Below are 22516 nucleotides of genomic sequence, written 5' to 3'. Positions count from 1 at the left end.
CTGAGACACAAAATAAATAAAAGTCATATTTAGACTAAAATATACTAAGCCTTAAAGTCTAAATAGCTACATCCATGGACTGCTTTCAATCACTGTATGCAAGGGGTAAAAGTTACAAAATTGAAATACAAAAAAAATGCACATGCAGTTGGACTAAGCCTTCAGTAATGTGCTGTAAAACAGCAGACATATTGACAATCTGTGCAGAATGGCTGTTTGCCATGTTAACAGCAGATGAAGAGAAAATGCAGGAAGGCACAGAAAGCTTTTAGTCTGGGTTGCTGATGCTTCTAGAAGGACACATCAGAAGCTCTAGTTACCATCCCTTCCTGCTGATCAATATTCTGGGTTCGGTTTCATCCCCCAGAGAATCTAATGGAGGGCCATTGTAGAACCAGTGTAACACTATCTGCTAGGAGAGGAAGGCATTAAGGATGATGGGAAAAGAGGGGAGGAGGGGAGAGAAGACAATGATGGTACGAACTCAGAATCAAGAGTCAAGAACCAAGTGAGAACTGGAGAGCTGGGATTTATTTAAGGCCATAAACATCAGTAGATTGCTGTGGGGATAAGCTAAGCATAATCTGCTATTGCTTTATTTTTTAGAGCGAGATATGGTGTTAGTAAAGTACTCAGAGTTAAAACTGTTGTTTGATGAGCACAATGTGGAACAAGATCAGCTCAAGGTAAGAAAATATTTATTTTTTGCTTATGAGAATACAAATTGCATACTAGCATTTCCAAAATCATTTACAAATGCTTGTTTCTGTAGCTACATACGTTTCCTGTGAGCTTTGCTTATATTTAAGAAATTTGGAAGATGCCTTTATCCAGAGCGACCTATGAAAGTGCGTTGAAGTCTCTATCAATAAATACATCCTGATAGTGGTTCATTAGGACACAGACTGAAAATATTACCTGTCTAAAAACATATAAAATAATAAAACTGCATTCATTTATTTAGGAAGAAAGGGCTAATTACTAAGGGTACTAAGTACTGCTGCAGGAAGAGAAACTTTATTACTGTTTTGAGCCAATAATTTAATTTAAAATGTATCGCTACGTAAATGTGAAAATCTAGCAGCACCCCAAATTATTAATACAGTAGATTTAGTGACATCAGTGACATAATTTGGACATGTCAAATATGAAAGTTTGCCAGATGGAGATAAAAAAAATAAATAAAAAAAAAGAAGAAAAAGAAGCTAAATTTCACCAGATGCACATTTACACAGTAATGTACAAATCATTGTAAGTCAGCTAAACAATGGGCTATTAGAGAGTGTGATGTTTATTGGTTATTTTTCAAATTATTCCAAGATTATTTGTTCATATTACGTTCAAAATATCTGTTACTTTATATGAATTAATAATTTATAAAACTGGAGCTTAAAAGCAATACTGCACTAACAGTAATACTGTATTATCTACACCTGCATCACAGCCATGTGCATATGTACATAATACTGGCTAAGGTACTGTATGCATGTATGTATGAAACCTATAATTTTTTAGGTGCAAACCTACCCATTGAATCATTGGTAGTGGAGTCAGTAACAACTGCACTCTTACCTGTGAACACAGTAACATCACCAGCTCCACTACTGATGTGCTGGACTTCATACACACCAGACCTGCAGTGGAAAAATAGCAAAAAGACAAAATTTAACAGAAGGTTTTTATTTTTATTTTTTTTTTTTTTTTTACATATTTTAGAGAAAACCTGAGATTGAGATGGAATAGATTTCCCTTTAAGCAATGTAATTTTGAAATGAAATAATTTTTCAGTGTAATAGCTAAAGATTAAATGATTTGTTTAGCACAGTGTCAAGGTCCTGCTATATTAACGTACTTGGATTCTCTCTCACACATACTGTATACACACACACACACACACACACACACACACACACACACACACACACACACACACACACACCCTCCACTTTCTATATTACAATATTTCTAGTATTAGCTTTATGTTATACATTCCAGTTACTAAATCAGTAATGAATGTAATTGATAAACGTGTTGGAGGATGTGTTGGCCTGATGAAAACCGAAAGGGCCACTATTTTATCTTGTGGCAATTATATGTGACAGTACTCAGATGTAAAAAGACTAGTAAAATACTGAGTTTGCTAAGTTAATATGACTGTTTTGACATAGTTGACAGAACATATATTTTTAACATGCTGACAAGTGGCCAAAGTTATTGTTTCTAATATAGTACATATAGTATTTTGTTACTTATGATCTGTATATTGTGGCGGTGTTCAAGCAACATATACCATAAAAACAACCATTTAAGACAAACATTGAGGACGAAGCATTTAAAACAGGATGAAACTACATACACTGCAACCTAGGAGGACTCTGATAATGGTGAATATTAGAGAGATGGAGGTGTGAGACACTGTGAGAGACAGACTGTGACCAAGACAAAGGACAGTGGGAAAACAAAAACGTTGTTCTACTTCAGCTTACTTGAGTTTGAAGTTATTACATCATATCACTATCTATCTATCTATCTATCTATCTATCTATCTATCTATCTATCTATCTATCTATCTATCTATCTATCTATCTATCTATCTATCTATCTAACGACATCTACATCTACATCTAGTGTATTTATTTATAAACAAAAAGAGCTCCTCAGAGCTGCACTTAGACACCCAGATATATCTCTAACTTGTTTCCGAGTCTTTTCTTTTTACAAATCATTATGGTTTTGTGTCATAACAATTTACACTTGCCTAAACAAATAGACTTTAAATCAAACCGCCAGTGAAGAACACATGATGGTTAAATGTATACAGCTTCCTCTCCATATAAGATCTTTGTTTTAGCTTACTCTGTGTTTGCTACGGAGCACTAGCCTGTATCTCTCCTTTCCTCATACTTGGTCCATGGGGTTGTGTGTGTATGAGGCAGCAGATGTACACACACACTGCAGACAGTGAGGGACTCCACAGAGACGCCAGCTATAGAGGAAAAAGGAAGCACAATACAGCACCTGTACCTTCAATCAGCAACTCTTGCCCATGGCTACCGAGAAGTGTCCTGGACAAGAAGGGTGCAAAGTCCACAAAGATCTCCCTCAGGAGGGGGGCGACCTTTTCCAGTGCACGCTCTAACTTAGTGGTAATACTACAGGAAAAACAGAGGACAAGAAACACAGAGAGGCAGCAATGTTGTTATGAATTACAGTGCGGGAGAGTCAAGAATCCTGTAAGTACAGTTTAAAGATACAGACAGGTTAAAATGTCTGAGTCCACTCCATCTACAACAGCTTACATTCAAACTATTCTGCGGAACTCAATAGTAATATTTTGACCCTTTAAAATATCTGTGCGCCTTAGTAATATGTAAAATGTGTAATGTGTAAATGTTTAAGAGCAGTATTAACACATTTTTGGCAAAATGTTAGAAAGAACCAAATAATTTCATGGGCTCACTCAGATAAACACAGTGTCTACAAATGTATTTTCTAATATTATTGTTTAACTGTGGCTAATAACCACACCCATAATCATGCCCATAGCCCTAATCACTCATAATTATGGTGTCATACTAATTATATGACACCATGTATTTATTTATGTAGGATCTGTACATTGTCTTTTGAATTGTCATGCAACAACGTACAACCCCAATAAAAAAAAAAAAGTTGGGTAAAATGTGTAGAAAACAAACTCTCTGCTCTGAGTTGTAAATTTCATAAACTCATATTTTATTCACAATAGAACACAAAAAATAAATAAAATTTAACTGAGGAAATGTACCATTTTAGGAGGAAAAATTAGAACAGGGCAACAAAAGTGTCTTTCAGAAACAAAGATGGGCAGAGGTTCACAAATCTGTAAAAAACTGCATCTACAAATTGTGGATTTAAAATATCAAGAATTTCAGAAAAATGATTCACATCATCATATTGTCAAGACTTCCAATATCTTGCCATCTACAGTACAGTATATTAAAAAAATGTCTGTGCACAAGGGACATCGGTGAGAATCTATGTTGGATGCTTGTGATCTTCAGACCCCTTAGGCAGCTCTGCATCAAAAACAAGCATGATCCTGTATTGAAAAATACTGCATGGACTCAAAAATACCTCCAGAATTAAATGTCTGAGAACACTGGACTTATCACCATGTCATCCACAAATGAGGATAAAAGCTCTATCATACAAAGTAAAAAACATATGTGAACTTGATACAGACATGCCAGCATCTCCTCTGGGTCAAAGGTTATTTTAAATGGATTGAGGCATACTGGAAAACTCTTTTGTGGTCAGACAAATCAAATTGTGAAATTATTTTTGGAAAACATAGTCGCCATGTCCTACCGACTAATGAGCACTTACTTTAAAAGCCTGCATCTCTAAAAGTATGGATGTGCATCAATGCATATGGATTCGTCAGATCTGCAATGATTTCCAGATTTGCACATCTGGAAAGGCACCATCAATGTAGAAAGATAAATATGCAGGTTTTAGAGCAACATATGTTTCCATCCAGACATCTTTTTCAGGGAAATCCTTGCACATTTAAGCAAGACAAGCTGCTAAACTGGTCTGTCTGCAGTCCAGAACTTTCACTAACTGAAAACATTTGCCACATCAGGAAACAAAAAAATACAACAAAGCATACCCAGGACTTAGGATCCTCTATCAGGCATGAATAGAACAAAAACATTTTTCTAAAACTTTAGACATGTCCCAACATTTATTACATTTTCCTTAAAATAGTACATTTCCTCAGATCAAATATTTGATATGTTCTCATTTCAATAAAATATTGGTTTATGAAATCATTGCAATTCTTAGACTTATAAACATTAATATTTCAGATTTGGTAAATATTATTAACAAAACAAATGCGGTATAGTGCAGTAGCTTGATACAGTTTAACAACGAAAAATGCAGAACAAAGCAGAATGCTAATTTGTCTTAGTCTTGAAGAATTCATTACATATAAGAAATAAAAAAATGGCATTTGAGAGTGGACCCAGCGTAGATACAGTGACGGAAAAAAATATTTGAGCCCCTGCTGATTTTGATGTTTGCCCACTGACAAAGAAATGATCAGTCTATAAGTTTAATAGTAGGTTTATTTGAACAGTGAGAGAAAAAGAAATTCAGAGAAACGCATTTCCAAAAAGTTATAAATGTATTTGCATTTTAATGAGTGAAATAAGTATTTGATCCCCTATCAGTCAGAAAGATTTCTGGATCCCAGGTGTATTTTATAGAGGTAGAGAGCTAAGCTGTGCTCCTAAATCTCCGCTTGTTAACTGTACAAAAGACAACTTTCCACAGAAGCAATCAATCACTCAGATTCCAAACTCTCCACCATGTACAAAACCAAAGAGCTGTCCAAGGATGTCAGGGAAAAGATTGTAGACCTGCAAAAGACTGGAATGGGCTACAAGACCATCGCCAAGCGTCTTGGTTAGAAGGTGACAACAGTTGGTGCGATTATTCGTAAATAGAAGAAACACAAAATAACTGTAAATCTCCCTCGGTCTGGGTCTCCATGCAAGATTTTGCCTCGTGGAGTTTTAATGATCAGAAGAATGGTGAGGAATCAGCCCAGAACTACATGGGACAAGGCAGCTGGGACCATAGTCACCAAGAACACAGTTAGTAAGACTACGCTGTGCTGGACTAAAATCCTGCAGTGCCTGCAAGGTGCTAAAGAAAGCACATGTACAGACCCGTCTGAAGTTTACCAATGAACATCTGAATGATTCAGAGAACTAGGTGAAAGTGGTCAGATGAGCTCAAAATCAAGCTCTTTCGCATCAACTTAACTCGCTGTGTTTGGAGGAGGAGAAATGCTGCCTATGACCCCAAGAACACCATCCCCGCTGTCAAAAATGGAGGTGGAAACATTATGCTTTGGGGGTGGTTTTCTGCTAAAGGGACAGGACAACTGCACCACATCAAAGAAACCATAGACAGGGCCATTAGAGAGAACCTCCTTTCCTCATCCAGGGCATTAGAAATGGGTCATGGATGGGTATTCATCCTAAAACACACGGCCGAGGCAACAAAGAGTGGCTTAAGAAAAAGCTTTAAGGTCCTGGAGTGGCCTAGCTCAATCCCATAGAAAATCTGTGGAGGAAGCTGAAGGTTCGAGTAGCCAAACGTCAGCATCGAAACCTTAATGACTTGGAGTGGATCTGAAGATACTACATCAGGGACCGTGACGTCGCCCGGTATGGCGCAGCCGGGGCCCCACCCTGGAGCCAGGCCCGGGGTTGGGGCTCGTATGCGAGCGCCTGGTGGCCGGGCCTTCCCCCACAGGGTCCGGCCGGGCTCAGCCCGAAGGAGCGACGTGGGGCCGCCTTCCAGTGGGCTCACCACCTGCAGGAGGGACCGTAAGGGGCCGGTGCTAAGAGGATCGGGCAGCAGTCGAAGGTGGAGGCCTCGACAACCCGATCCCTGGACACGGAAGCTAGCTCTAGGGACGTGGAATGTCACCTCGCTGGCGGGAAAGGAGCCTGAGATTGTGCGTGAGGTTGAGAGGTTCCGACTAGAGATAGTCGGGATCACCTCTACGCACGGCCTGGGCTCTGGAACCACACTCCTCGAGAGAGGATGGACTCTTTACAACTCTGGAGCTGCCCATGGTGAAAGGCGTCGGGCTGGTGTGGGTTTGCTTATAGCCCCCCAGCTCAGCCGCCATGTGTTGGAGTTTACCCCGGTGAACGAGAGGGTCGTTTCCCTGCGCCTACGGGTCAAACGGCAGTATAGAGTACCCGGCCTTCTTGGGGTCTCTGGGAGGGGTGCTGGACAGTGCTCCGACTGGGGACTCCGTCGATCTACTAGGAGACTTCAATGCACACGTGGGCAGCGACGGGTACCGGCAGGCCAAGCGAACTGCAGCCCGGGTGGTTATCGAGGCAAAAACTCGGGCCTGGGAGGAGTTCGGTGAGGCCATGGAGAAGGACTATCGGCTGGCCTCGAAGAGATTCTGGCAAACCGTCCGGCGCCTCAGGAGGGGAAAGCAGTGCCCCACCAATGCTGTTTACAGTAGAGGTGGGGAGCTGTTGACCTCAACTGGGGATGTCGTTGGACGGTGGAAGGAATACTTCGAGGATCTCCTCAATCCCGCCGTCACGTCTTCCATTGAGGAAGCAGAGGCTGAGGGCTCAGAGGCGGACTCGTCCATCACCCAAGCTGAAGTCACCGAGGTAGTAAAGAAACTCCTCGGTGGCAGGGCACCGGGGGTGGATGAGATCCGCCCTGAGTACCTCAAGTCTCTGGATGTTGTGGGGCTGTCTTGGCTGACACGCCTCTGCAGCATCGCGTGGCGGTCGGGGACAGTGCCTCTGGAATGGCAGACCGGGGTGGTGGTCCCTCTTTTTAAGAAGGGGGACCGGAGTGTGTGTTCCTACTATAGGGGGATCACACTTCTCAGCCTACCTGGGAAAGTCTATGCCAGGGTACTGGAGAGGAGAATACGGCCGATAGTAGAACCTCGGATTCAGGAGGAACAATGTGGTTTTCGTCCAGGCCGTGGAACACTGGACCAGCTCTATACCCTCTACAGGGTGCTGGAGGGTTCATGGGAGTTTGCCCAACCAGTCCACATGTGCTTTGTGGATTTGGAAAAGGCATTCGACTGTGTCCCTCGCGGCGGCCTGTGGAGGGTGCTCCGGGAGTATGGGGTCGGGGGCCCTTTACTAAGGGCTGTCCGGTCCCTGTATGACCGAAGCAGGAGCTTGGTTCGCATTGCCGGCAGTAAGTCAGACTTGTTCCCGGTGCATGTTGGACTCCGGCAGGGCTGCCCTTTGTCACCGGTTCTGTTCATAATTTTTATGGACAGAATTTCTAGGCGCAGCCAGGGGTCGGAGGGTGTCCGGTTTGGTGACGACACGATTTCGTCTTTGCTCTTTGCAGATGATGTTGTCGTGTTGGCTTCATCAGACCAGGACCTTCAGCATGCACTGGGACGGTTTGCAGCCGAGTGTGAAGCGGCTGGGATGAGAATCAGCACCTCCAAATCCGAGGCCATGGTCCTCAGTCGGAAAAGGGTGGCTTACCCACTTCAGGTTGGTGGGGAGTTCCTGCCGCAAGTGGAGGAGTTTAAGTATCTTGGGGTTTTGTTCACGAGTGAGGGAAGGGTGGAACGGGAGATTGACAGACGGATCGGTGCAGCTTCTGCAGTAATGCGGTCGATGTACCGGTCTGTCGTGGTGAAGAAGGAGCTGAGCCGCAAGGCGAAACTTTCGATTTACCGGTCAATCTACGTTCCTACTCTCACCTATGGTCATGAGCTCTGGGTCATGACCGAAAGGACAAGATCCCGGATACAGGCGGCCGAAATGTGCTTCCTCCGCAGGGTGGCTGGGCGATCCCTTAGAGATAGGGTGAGAAGCTTAGTCACTCGGGAGGAGCTCGGAGTAGATCCGCTGCTCCTCCACATCGAGAGGGGTCAGCTGAGGTGGCTCGGGCATCTGTTCCGGATGCCTCCTGGACGCCTTCCTGGGAAGGTGTTCCGGGCGCGTCCCACTGGGAGGAGACCCCGGGGAAGACCTAGGACACGCTGGAGAGACTATGTCTCCCGGCTGGCCTGGGAACGCCTTGGTGTCCCCCCGGAAGAGCTGGAAGAAGTGTCTAGGGAGAGGGAAGTCTGGGCATCTTTGCTTAGACTGCTGCCCCCGCGACCCGGCATCGGATAAGCGGGAGAAGATGGATGGATGGATGGATCTGAAAAATCCCTAATGAGATGTGTGCAAACCTGGTGGCCAAGTACAAGAAACGTCTGACCTCTGTGATTGAAGTACTAAGTCATGTTCTGCAAAAGGGGTCAAATACTTATTTCAATCATTAAAATGCAAATCAATTAAAAAAAATTCGAAATGTGTTTTTCTGGATTTTTTTGTTGTAATTCTGTTTCTCACTGTTCAAATATCTCCCAAAGATCTCAGAATAACTCTTCATGACTCAATTGTCCTTCTCCTCACATGTGACTAATGTTTTTCGTTCTTGTCGATTTCTTCTCTACAACATACCCAAAACGCCGCTGCGTGACTTGTGTTAAATCTGCCCAAGTTCTCCCACACCACCCCACTGCTGTGCTCCCTTCACTGGCTTCCAGTAGCTGCACATATCATATTCAAAACACTGATGTTTGTTTACAAGGCCAAAAATGGACGAGCACCATCTTACCTGAGAGACCTCATCACACCTCGCACTGCACCACGCTGTCTGACATTCTCTAGCACTGTTCCACTGGTACCACCTTCTCTCAGAATGAGAGGTAAGTATACTTGTATACTTCAAGGCTCTTTTCTGTACTGGCACCGAGGTGGTGGAATGAACTTTCCCATGATGTCCGAACATGGGCTAACTTCAAGCGATGGTTGAAGACTTACCTCTTCCGTAAACACTAAAACTAACACTTTCCAAGTTTGCGTTGTTAAAAAGAAAAAAAAAAAAAAAACTCAATAGAGTTGAAGGCTGAATTATCCTAAGTTTGTAATTTAGTGTTCCAGTGTAGATTCAGTCATTGCTAGAGACTCAAAGCACTTTTGTACGTCGCTCTGGACAAGGGCGTCTGCTAAATGCCGCAAATGTAAATGTAAATAAACCTACCATTAAAATTATGGACTGATCATTTCTTTCTCAGTGGGCAAACATACAAAATCAGCAGGGGATCAAATAATTTTTTCCCTCACTGTACTACTGTATAATTCTGTACTACTGTATAATTCACAAACTACAGCACATACTTTTGTTACTGTTTGGTTAGAATGAGAGTTCTTTCTAGTTCATGAGAGTGGGTCAGTGTACTTTTAAAACTGCTTACAAACACCAGACCTGGATTTTCTTATCAACAAAAGGCAAAGGCTTCACACACAAGCTTTATTGAAATACGTTCTCAGAGCAGAAAGCATCATAATTGTTTTAGTTAGATAATTAGCCAATTTCTGCACAGACTACTGTATATTTCAATAACTAAATTTGAAGAAAAATACTTACACCCCTACAAGCTTTCCTACACTACAGCTGCTAGACACACACACACCACTAGGCTCAGTGGGGTATATAGGGACACAAAGCCCAGAAAAGGGTCTTTAAGTATTAAGGAGAGTGAATAAGCATTCTTACTAAACACACAGAGGCCTTTGCTATCTAAAAGCTAACAGTCCTGGAGGGTCAGAGTCCACACCTTATTCAAATACACTTCATTCCACTTAACTGTTTAATTAACTTAAAAATAAAATTGTGCTGGCATGCAGTTTGTGCCAACCTGTTCCATACAAACGTTTCTAAAACTGAGAAAAACTGTTTCTTCAACTGAGTAGTTGTGTTGGGCTGCACTGTAGAGTGGAACTGACTCAGAGATGAGAGAAGCACAAAGCAGTACAGTGCAGCACTGCACCATCAGCATCCACCTCCCTGAGACATAAGAGTATCAGGACAGAGAATGTGTGCAGAGCAGAATGTGATGGTGTGGGTGTTTGAGAGAGTGTATGTATAGTGTGTATCAATTACCAAGAACTGTTATGACTCTTGCCAAATAGTTCTTTATACATTTATAAACATCTTGTACTGCTACTTGAAATAAACTCAAAAATGAATTCAGCTTCACATGTGCAATTAATAGACACTTGAATTGAAGACCTGCAGCTCTAATTGGAGCCAAGACGATTATTTATGCAGGGATATAAATATAAATATATAAATATATATAAATATATATATATATATATATATATATACATATATATATATATATACACACACACACACACACACACACACACACACACACACACACACACACACACACACACACACACATATATATACAGTGAGGAAAATAAGTATTTGAACACCCTGCTATTTTGCAAGTTCTCCCACTTAGAAATCATGGAGGGGTCTGAAATTGTCATCGTAGGTGCATGTCCACTGTGAGAGACATAATCTAAAAAAAAAAATCCAGAAATCACAATATATGATTTTTAAACTATTTATTTGTATAATACAGCTGCAAATAAGTATTTGAACACCTGTCTATCAGCTAGAATTCTGACCATCAAAGACCTGTTAGTCTGCCTTCAAAATGTCCACCTCCACTACATTTATTATCCTAAATTAGATGCACCTGTTTGAGGTCGTTAGCCTCATAAAGACACCTGTCCACCCCATACAATCAGTAAGAATCCAACTACTAACATGGCCAAGACCAAAGAGCTGTCCAAAGACACTAGAGACAAAATTGTACACCGCCACAAGGCTGGAAAGGGCTACGGGGAAATTGCCAAGCAGCTTGGTGAAAAAAGGTCCACTGTTGGAGCAATCATTAGAAAATGGAAGAAGCTAAACATGACTGTCAATCTCCCTCGGACTGGAGCTCCATGCAAGATCTCACCTCGTGGGGTCTCAATGATTCTAAGGAACCTGAGAAATCAGCCCAGAACTACACGGGAGGAGCTGGTCAATAACCTGAAAAGAGCTGGGACCACCGTTTCCAAGGTTACTGTTGGTAATACACCAAGACGTCATGGTTTGAAATCATGCATGGCACGGAAGGTTCCCCTGCTTAAACCAGCACGTGTCCAGGCACGTCTTAAGTTTGCCAATGACCATTTGGATGATCCAGAGGAGTCATGGGAGAAAGTCATGTGGTCAGATGAGACCAAAATAGAACTTTTGGGTCATAATTCCACTAAACGTGTTTGGAGGAAGAAGAATGATGAGTACCATCCCAAGAACACCATCTCTATTGTGAAGCATGGGGGTGGTAGCATCATGCTTTGGGGGTGTTTTTTCTGCACATGGGACAGGGCGACTGCACTGTATTAAGGAGCGGATGACCGGGGCCATGTATTGCGAGATTTTTGGGAACAACCTCCTTCCCTCAATTAGAGCATTGAAGATGGGTCGAGGCTGGGTCTTCCAACATGACAATGACCCGAAGGACACAGCCAGGATAACCAAGAAGTGTCTCTGTAAGAAGCATATCAAGGTTTTGGCGTGGCCTAGCCAGTCTCCAGACCTAAACCCAATAGAGAATCTTTGGAGGGAGCTCAAACTCCGTGTTTCTCAGCGACAGGCCAGAAACCTGACTGATCTAGAGAAGATCTGTGTGGAGGAGTGGGCCAAAATCCCTTCTGCAGTGTGTGCAAACCTGGTGAAAAACTAAAGGAAACGTTTGACCTCTGTAATTGCAAACAAAGTCTACTGTACCAAATATTAACATTGACTTTCTCAGGTGGTCAAATACTTATTTGCAGCTGTATTATACAAATAAATAGTTAAAAAAATCATACATTGTGATTTCTGGAATTTTTTTTCTTTCACAGTGGACATGCACCCACGATGACAATTTCAGACCCCTCCATGATTTCTAAGTGGGAGAACTTGCAAAATAGCAGGGTGTCCAAATACTTATTTTCCTCACTGTATGTATGTATGTATGTATGTATGTATGTATATATATATATATATATATATATATATATATATATATATATATATATATATATATATATACATACACACATACACATACATACATACAGCATGTTTTTTTTATTATTAATTTGCTTAATATTTTGAGAATGTTGCTATATTCAAACACAGGACTTGTCAATATTTAATTATTACTCATATAGCCACCAGACTTCTACAACTGCATTAAATGGTATTAGCACACATCTGTAAGCCTTTAAGATCATTATATAACAATGTAATTGTAAGAACTGCATGCATTACAATAATTATATAAAATTAATATATGTAGGAAGATTTATGTAAAATGATCTCTATTGATTAAATTGCCATTACTGCATATCTTGCTAAAGATTTTTGGAAAAAACAAGAAAAACTAGCACACGGTAGAAAAATCCTTATGGTGCTAGCTTAAATATTTTCCACAGGGCAGTATTAAATCCCTCTGTTTATTTTAAATATATTGATATTTTGCAGATCCATCAAGACATATTTAAACTTCTAACCTTACAACTGTATAAAAAACTTTTTAAAATATATGGAAAACGTTCACAGCATCTTACTTTCAGGTCATGATTTATAAGTAGTTAGTCATGAGCTGTAGTGTTTTTGCCAATAGGCTGCTGAAAAAGTCTCAGTCTAAAGGCTTCTTACTAACCCTTAATAACAATTTTACCCGACTCCTGAGCAAATGCTTTGAAATTCTGGCATGTGAGACCTGATAGCTATTGCTAATATATAAATAATTACTATTATTTAAAAAGAAACAATCATTTACACTGTTGGTACTTTGCAAAATATAATGTAAGCACTAATGTAGTAATAATATAGTTCAAATGTGAAATATTTTAATATTAAAAATAAATAAATAAACAAATTCTCATAATGAATATGCAGTTAATAATTCACTTTTGAGAAATAACAAGATAAACAGTTCTGGGTAGTGAAGCTTAGACTCTACTGTATGAAAGAAAAAAAATAAGAGAGAATGAGAGGATGAGAAAGCGAGAAGGAGGTGGAAGCAGTTAGGTTTGTTTTGATTGTTGTCGATGCTTTCTTGCCTAAGAAACTGTCCCTCATCTCTGGGAGCTGTGTGGAATCCTGCCAGTGAGCTAAAGGATTTGAGCTCTGCAGGGGTCAACCCACTTCGCAGTGGACATGGGTCCACCTCACAAAAGGCACTGCAATACAAACGGGCACAAACACACAGCAATTACAGGCACTATACTGATATACACCATAAGGGGATAATGAGATCTGCTTGTTTTGTTCAGATTTATTATAGGCTTATGTTGCCCAGATAAAAGAAATCAGACTTTTACCATATTTAGATTTACATATGAATAAAGACAAATATAAATGCTGTAATAACTTAATTAATTTAATTATAAGTAACAAAAAAATAATTCATATAGCAAAATTACTATATGCTAATCAATATACATACTTTTTATATATTTACAACACTTGACAAAAGTATGGAAAAACTTAGTCTTTTATTGTTTTTGAGACATGTGCATGTTCCTTTTGTTTATATGCAACAAACTAGGTAGGATACAAAAACACAAAATAATATGAGCATGAATAGCTCATTTGGCTCTAACGGAAGAATTCTACAAGACTGAGAACTGGAGAGAAGATGTTTCCAGACTGCCTTACACCCATAATCATACATACAGTGGGTACGGAAAGTATTCAGACCCCCTTAAATTTTTCTATATTGCAGCCATTTGCTAAAATCATTTAAGTTCATTCTTCTTCCTCATGAATGTACACACAGCTTCCCATACTGACAGAAAAACACAGAATTGTTGACATTGTTGCAGATTTATTAAAAAAAACTGAAATATCACATGGTCCTAAGTATTCAGACCCTTTGCTGTGACACTCATATATTTAACTCAGGTGCTTTCCATTTCTTCTGATCATCCTTGAGATGGTTCTACACCTTCATTTGAGTCCAGCTGTGTTTGATTATACTGATTGGACTTGATTAGGAAAGCCACACACTTGTCTATATAAGACCTTCCAGATCACAATGCATGTCAGAGCAAATGAGAATCATGAGGTCAAAGGAACTGCCTGAAGAGCTCAAAGACAGAATTGTGGCAAGGCACAGATCTGGCCAAGGTTACAAAAAGATTTCTGCTGCACTTAAGGTTCCTAAGAGCACAGTGGCCTCCATAATCCTCAAATGGAAGACGTTTGGGACGACCAGAACCCTTCCTAGAGCTGGCCGTCCGGCCAAACTGAGCTATCGGGGGAGAAGAGCCTTAGTGAGAGAGGTAAAGAAGAACCCAAAGATCACTGTGGCTGAGCTCCAGAGATGCAGTCAGGAGATGGGAGAAAGTTGTAGAAAGTCAACCATCACTGCAGCCCTCCACCAGTCGAAGCTTTATGGCAGAGTGGCCCGACGGAAGCCTCTGCTCAGTGTAAGACACATGAAAGCCCGCATGGAGTTTGCTAAAAAACACCTGAAGGACTCCAAGATGGTGAGAAATAAGATTCTCTGGTCTGATGAGACCAAAATATAACTTTTTGGCCTTAATTCTAAGCGGTATGTGTGGAGAAAACCAGGCACTGCTCATCACCTGTCCAATACAGTCCCAACAGTGAAGCATGGTGGTGGCAGCATCATGCTGTGGGGGTGTTTTTCAGCTGCAGGGACAGGACGACTGGTTGCAATCGAGGGAAAGATGAATGCGGCCAAGTACAGGGATATCCTGGACAAAAACCTTCTCCAGAGTGCTGTGGACCTCAGACTGGGCCGAAGGTTTACCTTCCAACAAGACAATGACCCTAAGCACACAGCTAAAATAACGAAGAAGTGGCTTTACAACAACTCCGTGACTGTTCTTGAATGGCCCAGCCAGAGCCCTGACTTAAACCCAACTGAGCATCTCTGGAGAGACCTAAAAATGGCTGTCCACCAACTTTTACTATCCAACCTGACAGAACTGGAGAGGATCTGCAAGGAGGAATGGCAGAGGATCCCCAAATCCAGGTGTGAAAGACTTGTTGCATCTTTCCCAAAAAGACTCCTGGCTGTATTAGATCAAAAGGGGGCTTCTACTAAATACTGAGCAAAGGGTCTGAATACTTAGGACCATGTGATATTTCAGTTTTTCTTTTTTAATAAATCTGCAACAATGTCAACAATTCTTTGTTTTTCTGTCAGTATGGGGTGCTATGTGTACATTCATGAGGAAGAAGAATGAACCTAAATGATTTTAGCAAATGGCTGCAATATAACAAAGAGTGAAAAATTTAAGGGGGTCTGAATACTTTCCGTACCCACTGTAAATGTGGAGGCTTAATGGTTCGGGGTTGTCTTGGAGCAGGAAAGGTTGGAGACTTCTACCAGGTGAAAGAAAAACTGAGCCAAGATGGCTACCATTCAATGCTTCAACCCCATGCAATTCCGCCTGGACTGTGACTACTTAGAAGCAACTTCACCAAAAAACAAGACAATGTACTATATACGTCCAAGCTCTGTAAGTATTATTTAGAGAGCAAGCAGTTGGCTGAAATGTTATTGATCATGTTCAATTTGGCAAGCCTTACCAGAGGCATGGAAAGTATTCAGCAAAATGTTTGGAAAAAAACAACTCTCAAGATTTCGAAAGCATGTAAAGCTGTTATTCATGCTAAAGGAGGATTTTTCAATGAAAACCAAGTGTAACGTTAATATGTATATATTACATTTTAACTGTATATTCGTTTGGAACATGCATGTGTCTCTCAAAAACAATCAGTGTTTTCAATTTTTGGCAGGCACCATAAGTTAATTATTCCACAAACATTCACACAAGCAAACAATATACACATACTGTACATACTCTACTGTTGTTAGACGTAGTTAAGTCCACCACCTAGTGGAGGATATACAGAACACCTATACTGTGAGGAAAAATATGAACACTCCCATAATGTCTGACAGCTTTATGTTACACACAATAAATGTGTCAGCCCTGCTTTCATCGGAATGTGCCTGTATGAAGGGGCTGAAGCTGAGAGTGAATAAGAAACAGAAAGGTTGAAATGTAAATTTAAAAAAAAGGAACTGTAGAAACTGAAACCAGCTGACAGACAGGACGAGTAGAGAAAATATGTGGTGTGGTGTGGTGTAAAATTAAGCAAAAATGCATAAAAAATAGCAAGGAGAGTTAAAAAGCAACAACCTTGTTAAAGCAAGGAAAGAATGGAGGTGAGTAAAAATGTGCAGATATGAAGAGAAGAGATGAGGGAAAGTGGCGCATACCTCATATTCTCCACTGTGTCCTCGGGCATGGGTGCCACGGTCTGCACAGCAGGAAGGTTTTTACTGGTAGCACCGTTCACAAAGCTGGAGGATGAGGCAGAGGAGGACGAGGCAGAGTCTGTGGCACCTGCAAGACAGTCACACTAACTTTGAGCAAAACACTGTGGATTTCACTAAGGCTGACACGTGGCTAGTACATCACCATTCAAGCAACACTCGCATGGTAATGATCCAAAATACGTAAATATTCTCCTGTAGCATATTTCCTTACAACCTTCATTAATCACCTGGAGACTCCTTGACACCTTGAGTGTATTTAATAACGTGTTTCATATGCTTGTCTTAACAAAGCAATTATTGTACATTAGAACTATAAAAATGTTACTGCATTATTAACTTCCACTTGCAGGAGTGTATATAAGTCTGCATAATTCAAGAGTTCTAGCACGTATTGCCCATGCTTTTATATGTTACTGTGCTTCCTGCACAGCTGATGGAATCCATTTTTGGCATACCTAATTTCAGTGACAGTGCATGCCTCTATCTATCTATCGTGCAGCAAAGAATGATAATAAAGTTAAGTGGCATAAAGCCTGTACAGTGTAGGAAAGCAATATTTGTGTGGCTGAAGGCAATAAAGAACTGGCATGTTGGCATGTCAGTTTAAATATATATAGAACCTGGACTGCACACTGGATTATGCAACATAATCCACAGCTAAGTATCAGTGTTAGTAACTAAAACACTAGCTGAATTCTGTCTGCCACACACTATTCAGAATGTTCATGTGTGCAATGTTACTATAACAACCAATGAGGCAATGCAGTTAAAAGCAAATGGACTGAACTTGCACTTGTAATAAGATGTATTGAGGATACAACAATATCTCTCAGCACCAGCGAGCACCATTTGCTCCAGTTTGCTCAGGGGCCTAATGGTGATCAATCGTATTGTTACATGTGGAAGTCAATTTGATTTGTGATATTGCTGGAGACTTTAAATCAGTTCTATTATTACTATTATTAGTAAGCGGGGCAATGCTTAAAAATTAAAAAGCCATGCATTATTTTTTACCCTTCATGTTTTCTTTTGATCTTGTCATTTTATTGTTAGTGAAATAAAAACTGTTCATGTAATTTAATCACAACAACAACTAAAATGCTCATTTATACAGTACTGTACGGCAAGACGTTTCTCAAACCTCTTTCAGCCAGAGACCCCTTTAGCTGTATTTAAAAATAAAGAAGTACATAAAAACATCAAAACCTACGCAGCATGAATTTACTGTTCCAGTAAATGAAATTGTTTGAAATTGTCATTCGATTCCAATTAACATTAATTATATGCATTTATAATAATTGGGTTGTCAGATACTCAAGTAGAAGCTGCCAGTCACTGACAGACACAGGGTTATTTTTTCCAGCTTCAGTGAGTCCCGGATCAAAAAAATAATTTTGTTTATCAGGATTGCACTACGCTTTAGTTGCCTCCAGAACAATACACACATGTCAAGATCACCATAAAATAAAAGTTGTGATCTTGAGAAAATGAGAAAAAAAAAAGTAATGCATGACTCCTGGGGTCTCTCTAGAACTCTACACTCGAATGAGTTTTATAAAAAATTGTAAGAGTTGTTCTTTCAAAGAAGGTGCTCTAATAGTGTGTCTCTATTTGTTCTTAATCCATTCTTGGTGTGTGAGTGTACCTGTTGTGTTGATCATGCTTTTAGGTGTGGCACTGGCAGCAGCAAAGATGTTTGGTGTGCTGCCGGAGGAGGGGATGGCACTGCTGGTGGGTGTGCCCACTGTATTTACAGCCAGACTTCCAGGTGGAGGTTTTTTCACTGGTACAACCACACTCCTGTGAGTAAACACATTTACATACATCATAATTGGGTTTGCTTTGGGTTTTCATATTACTCTGAGTCGTTTACACTTCACAAGTATTTAAGGTTAAAAAAAAAAATCCATTAGGTAATTATGAGTGTCTTTCAGAAAGAAAAGCTCTTTTTTCTTTTTTGTTAGCTTTATCCCTGAATCATCAGCTTGCCTGTCTGTCTACACACTAAAGCTAGAAAACAACATTTGGAAAATCAGTAGTTACAGTACAGGCCAGCCTCAGACAGACAAGCAGCAAATAAGCGACAAAAACATTCCTTAAGGACTCCAGACATATTGTCTGTTAAACATTTAGATAAAATATTAACCTTTTACTCTCAATTATTCATATTTAAGAAGTTCATAAAAGTAAGTACTTCATATTTAAGAAGTACTGTATAATCTAAAACATTTTTTCTTTATTACATTTTTCAATCAGCAAGAATGAAGCAGATTAAAGTCGACTGAAGCGCACATTCTGTGTGGTCTGTAATAGAAATAGCTATTAAACAAAATAATAATAAAAAAATTTATACAATTTAAAATGCAGGAAAAATAATGCCAGAGCTGACCATGACTCTATTTAAAACGTTATCCTGGTTAGGGTCATATTTTAGGACAAGTACAAACACATAGAAAACTGTAGAAATAGATTTAATAAAGCAAAGTGTAATATTAATAAACATCTTGTATCCAACATACAGTATCATGACAATATGATCAATGTTTAATTTTTCTTTGTTCAAAATTAATTAAATAAAAAGGCATATTAATGTAAGGGAAATTACTTAAGATTAGTCGAGATTGAAGCACTTAGAGTTAATTAGGTACAGTACTATAACCTCTCATGTGATTTGTGATAGAAGGGTATCTGCAAAAGTGAAAGGGAAAGTTTATAGGACTGTGGTGAGACCTGCGATGTTTTATGGTTTAGAGACGTTGACTAAAAGACAGTGAAGCTGGAGATAGCAGAGCTGAATATGTTGAGATTTTTATTGAGAGAGACTAAATTAGTTTATTAAAGAGGCTGTGCATGTAGGACGTTTTGGAGACAAAAAGAGAGATTGCATGACGATGGTTTGGACATGTGCAGAGGAGGGACAATTTGGTATATCGGTAGGAGAATGCTGAGGCTGGAGCCACCAGGAAGGAGGAAAAGAGGAAGACCAAGGAGGTGTTTTATGGATGTGGTGAATCAGACTTGCAGGTAGTTAGTTTAAAAGAGGCAGATGTAGAGGACAGGGGGTAAGGAGACGGATAATCCGCTGTGGCGACCCCTACTGGGAACAGTGGAAAGAAGAAGAAGAGAAGACTATAGCCTCTCATTAACTTTTTTTAGCTGACTATTGGTACTGGTGTTAGCTAGTTTGCATTGGTAACTTAAAATAATTTATACACTACATTTCTTAAGCAAATTGGCCATACAAACTGTTTTTATGGTTTGGGTTTTCACACCTGTCCAGAAGGAATCTTACTTTTTAAGTTACCAATCATAATTGTTTTGGAAGTAGTGTGGGTTTTTTTTGCTGATGGTGATGGGTGCAGGTTTCTGCCATGTTACCTTTCTGAACAGACTGGTTTGAAAAAGACAGAAGGGGCATTTATTAAATGACTGCTAGGAGGCTTATGTGAACACACAGACAGACATTTGGGATTAGACTACAGTTTACCGAACAGTTTCCTCACCCACATTAACACTTTACCCACATAATACACCTGTTAAATTATTATTTAAAAACATGGTTTAGATACTTTCTAAGTTATTAGCAATCTAATCCAAGGAAAACAATCACAAATTGCACTTTTAAGGCAATGTGTCTAAAGCAGTGAGTATGTGAATCGTTTTTCATAGTTACTTTTACAGCTTACTGTCCAGCTCTGGACCTCTGAACTAAGATTAATCTCAATCATTATTTTCATGTTTTATAGAACTCCGATCAGGTTGCAGTCTGAACATAAAGCATAAGCAATGGTGCAAGACTGATGTTCTTAATGCTTCATCACCTGTCAAAAGAATGGAACTGCATGGGCAGCATGGTGGCTGCCTCTCTCTTCAGTGCCGGGTCAGGGTGGTAAGGCTGTGGTTCAGGACCCATCTCAGTGGCTTCCACTGGTGCTGCCACCAAGCTCTTGAGAATCTCCTTAACATTAATGCCCTTGCTGGAATGGCTGATGCTGGAGATAGATGTGGCTGGCTTAAGAGGGTCCGCACCGAGTGGAGACTCGAGCAGAGATTCGTGGGACTTGCGAACCTCTGCTGAAAGTGTGCACAGGAGCTCACTCATGGCGTCTGGGCCTCCTCCTGCACCTGACACAGCAATTCCCAGGTCAGAGCCATTGAGGGTGCCGCTCACTTGCTCGTCCCCAATACCTGAGTCAGTGTGGGGCAGTGACGACTCCAGGGGCAGATCTTCTAATGGGCGCTCAGTTCGACTGCTGTCTGAGAATGAAGAGGGGTTTTCTACACCAACACACACAGTTAAAAATATCAATATGTTTTTACTTACTGTTACAGCATAAAAACTGCAGCCCACAACTCTATATAAAGTAACTAATTCTTACACCATGACCTTTTTCACACATCATGTCCTCACAATGTTGGTGGAACCCAAACAACTAAATCAAAACAAATGCAAAGATGGAAAATTCCTTCAATTTTCACAAACATTGCTGTTCTAAACCAACAACCTTAATATAATTAATATACTATGTATGCTATGTGGCCAGTTGACCATCACGTTCTTATGCTTTCTAAACAGCCAAAAGAAATAAAAGAAGCCTTAAACCACTTTGCTGTTAAAAAAAAACTCCTAAAAATTTCACTAGGAGAAATGTCATGCTGGATTTACAGGCTCAAACCCTGTAAATGTGCCGATATTTTTGCACATATACATTTTCCCTTAGGGATTAATAAACTACATCTATTAACATATAATTAATTCAGCAAGATTATGATGTATGATTGAAAGGTTTTAAACTGATAGGTTGCATGGTGGTGAAATTTACATCTGGCTGAAATTCTGAAGCTGAATACTGCTGGACACTTACAAAAGTCTTTACAAGTTTAAAAAGCTCAGCACACTGGGTCAGATAATGCTTATGAACCACCAGGTCTGCAGCTGAGGAATATGACTTTATAATCAGTGAGTGAGAAGAAGGGAAGCAGAGAGAGAAAGAGTGAAGGATGAAAGATGAGATAATAAATCAAACCACCAAACTGAGAATTATGGCTAGCAGATAATAGAATGAGACAATGCACACATCCATCAAAAGTGAGACGGATTTACACACCAACACACACAAACAAGGTTACATACACATACCTAATCAACAGTTAAGAAAACATAAAAAAAAACAAAAAAACATGCTGCCTCATAGACAATGCAGTGGACAGAGGTGTGCAGAGTCCATTAGGAAGGTAGAAAAGTGTTTAGGTTTACCTGTACTTGTGGGGGAATTAATTTCTTGCCGTATGCTCCTTCCTGATAGGCTGCTGGACCTGCCAATTTCCCGCTGTGGCTCAAGGATGTCCCGATATTTGGACACCATGAGGACAGAAATGAAGTAAACTACAGCCAGGGCCAGGAACTGAGCCTGTTTACTGTCATCCTACACACACACACAAACACATTTTTCCATACAGTATATCATGCCTATTTATAGAAAGACTCATAGACTCATATTAGGGGTATTTGTCCACAATTTGCACGTAAGTAAGCTAATCAAACCTAGCCATATTCACTGCTGAAATGCTAGGGCATTTATCCATACTTAAGTATACCATGCAGTTAATGATATTTTGTTTTTCTTTATTGGTCAGATGTTGCCGTTTCTGAGGCGAAAGACATTTTCACCTTCAACAAGGCTGTTATTCAAGAAACTGCTCTCAATATACACCTCATAA

At 40.2% G+C, this 22516-nt stretch overlaps 1 protein-coding gene and 1 long non-coding RNA gene across 20 annotated transcripts in view; one reads left to right on the top strand and one right to left on the bottom strand.

Moving 5' to 3' along the window:
- Positions 1-22516, bottom strand: part of nbeaa (neurobeachin a) — a 162560-nt gene that overhangs the window by 16537 nt on the left and 123507 nt on the right. For 7 of the 18 annotated variants that reach the window (XM_083568985.1, XM_083568998.1, XM_083568997.1 and 4 more), the window contains 7 exons: positions 22053-22221; positions 20617-21073; positions 18441-18595; positions 16736-16862; positions 13536-13655; positions 3025-3152; positions 1573-1634 (listed from right to left, as the gene is read on the bottom strand). In XM_083568985.1, the coding sequence (XP_083425111.1) occupies positions 1573-1634; positions 3025-3152; positions 13536-13655; positions 16736-16862; positions 18441-18595; positions 20617-21073; positions 22053-22221 (1218 nt within the window). Of the gene's footprint in view, positions 1-1572; positions 1635-3018; positions 3153-13535; positions 13656-16735; positions 16863-18440; positions 18596-20616; positions 21074-22052; positions 22222-22516 lie in introns of all 18 variants that reach the window. The other 11 variants (XM_083568986.1, XM_083568988.1, XM_083568987.1 and 8 more) reach the window with 3 other exon arrangements.
- On the top strand, positions 17-21386 carry LOC310741427. Of its 2 annotated transcripts, none has more exons than XR_014537946.1 (3): positions 17-686; positions 18465-19217; positions 19512-21386. It is a non-coding gene; the product is annotated as an uncharacterized lncRNA (long non-coding RNA). The 2 variants fall into 2 exon arrangements; XR_014537947.1 differs by having other exon boundaries at positions 18465-19281; positions 19446-21386.

The sequence above is a fragment of the Silurus aristotelis genome (assembly GCF_946808225.1).
Source record: "Silurus aristotelis genome assembly, chromosome: 18".
NCBI classification, from domain to species: Eukaryota; Metazoa; Chordata; class Actinopteri; order Siluriformes; family Siluridae; genus Silurus; species Silurus aristotelis.
This window is presented reverse-complemented; position numbering and strand designations above follow the sequence as displayed.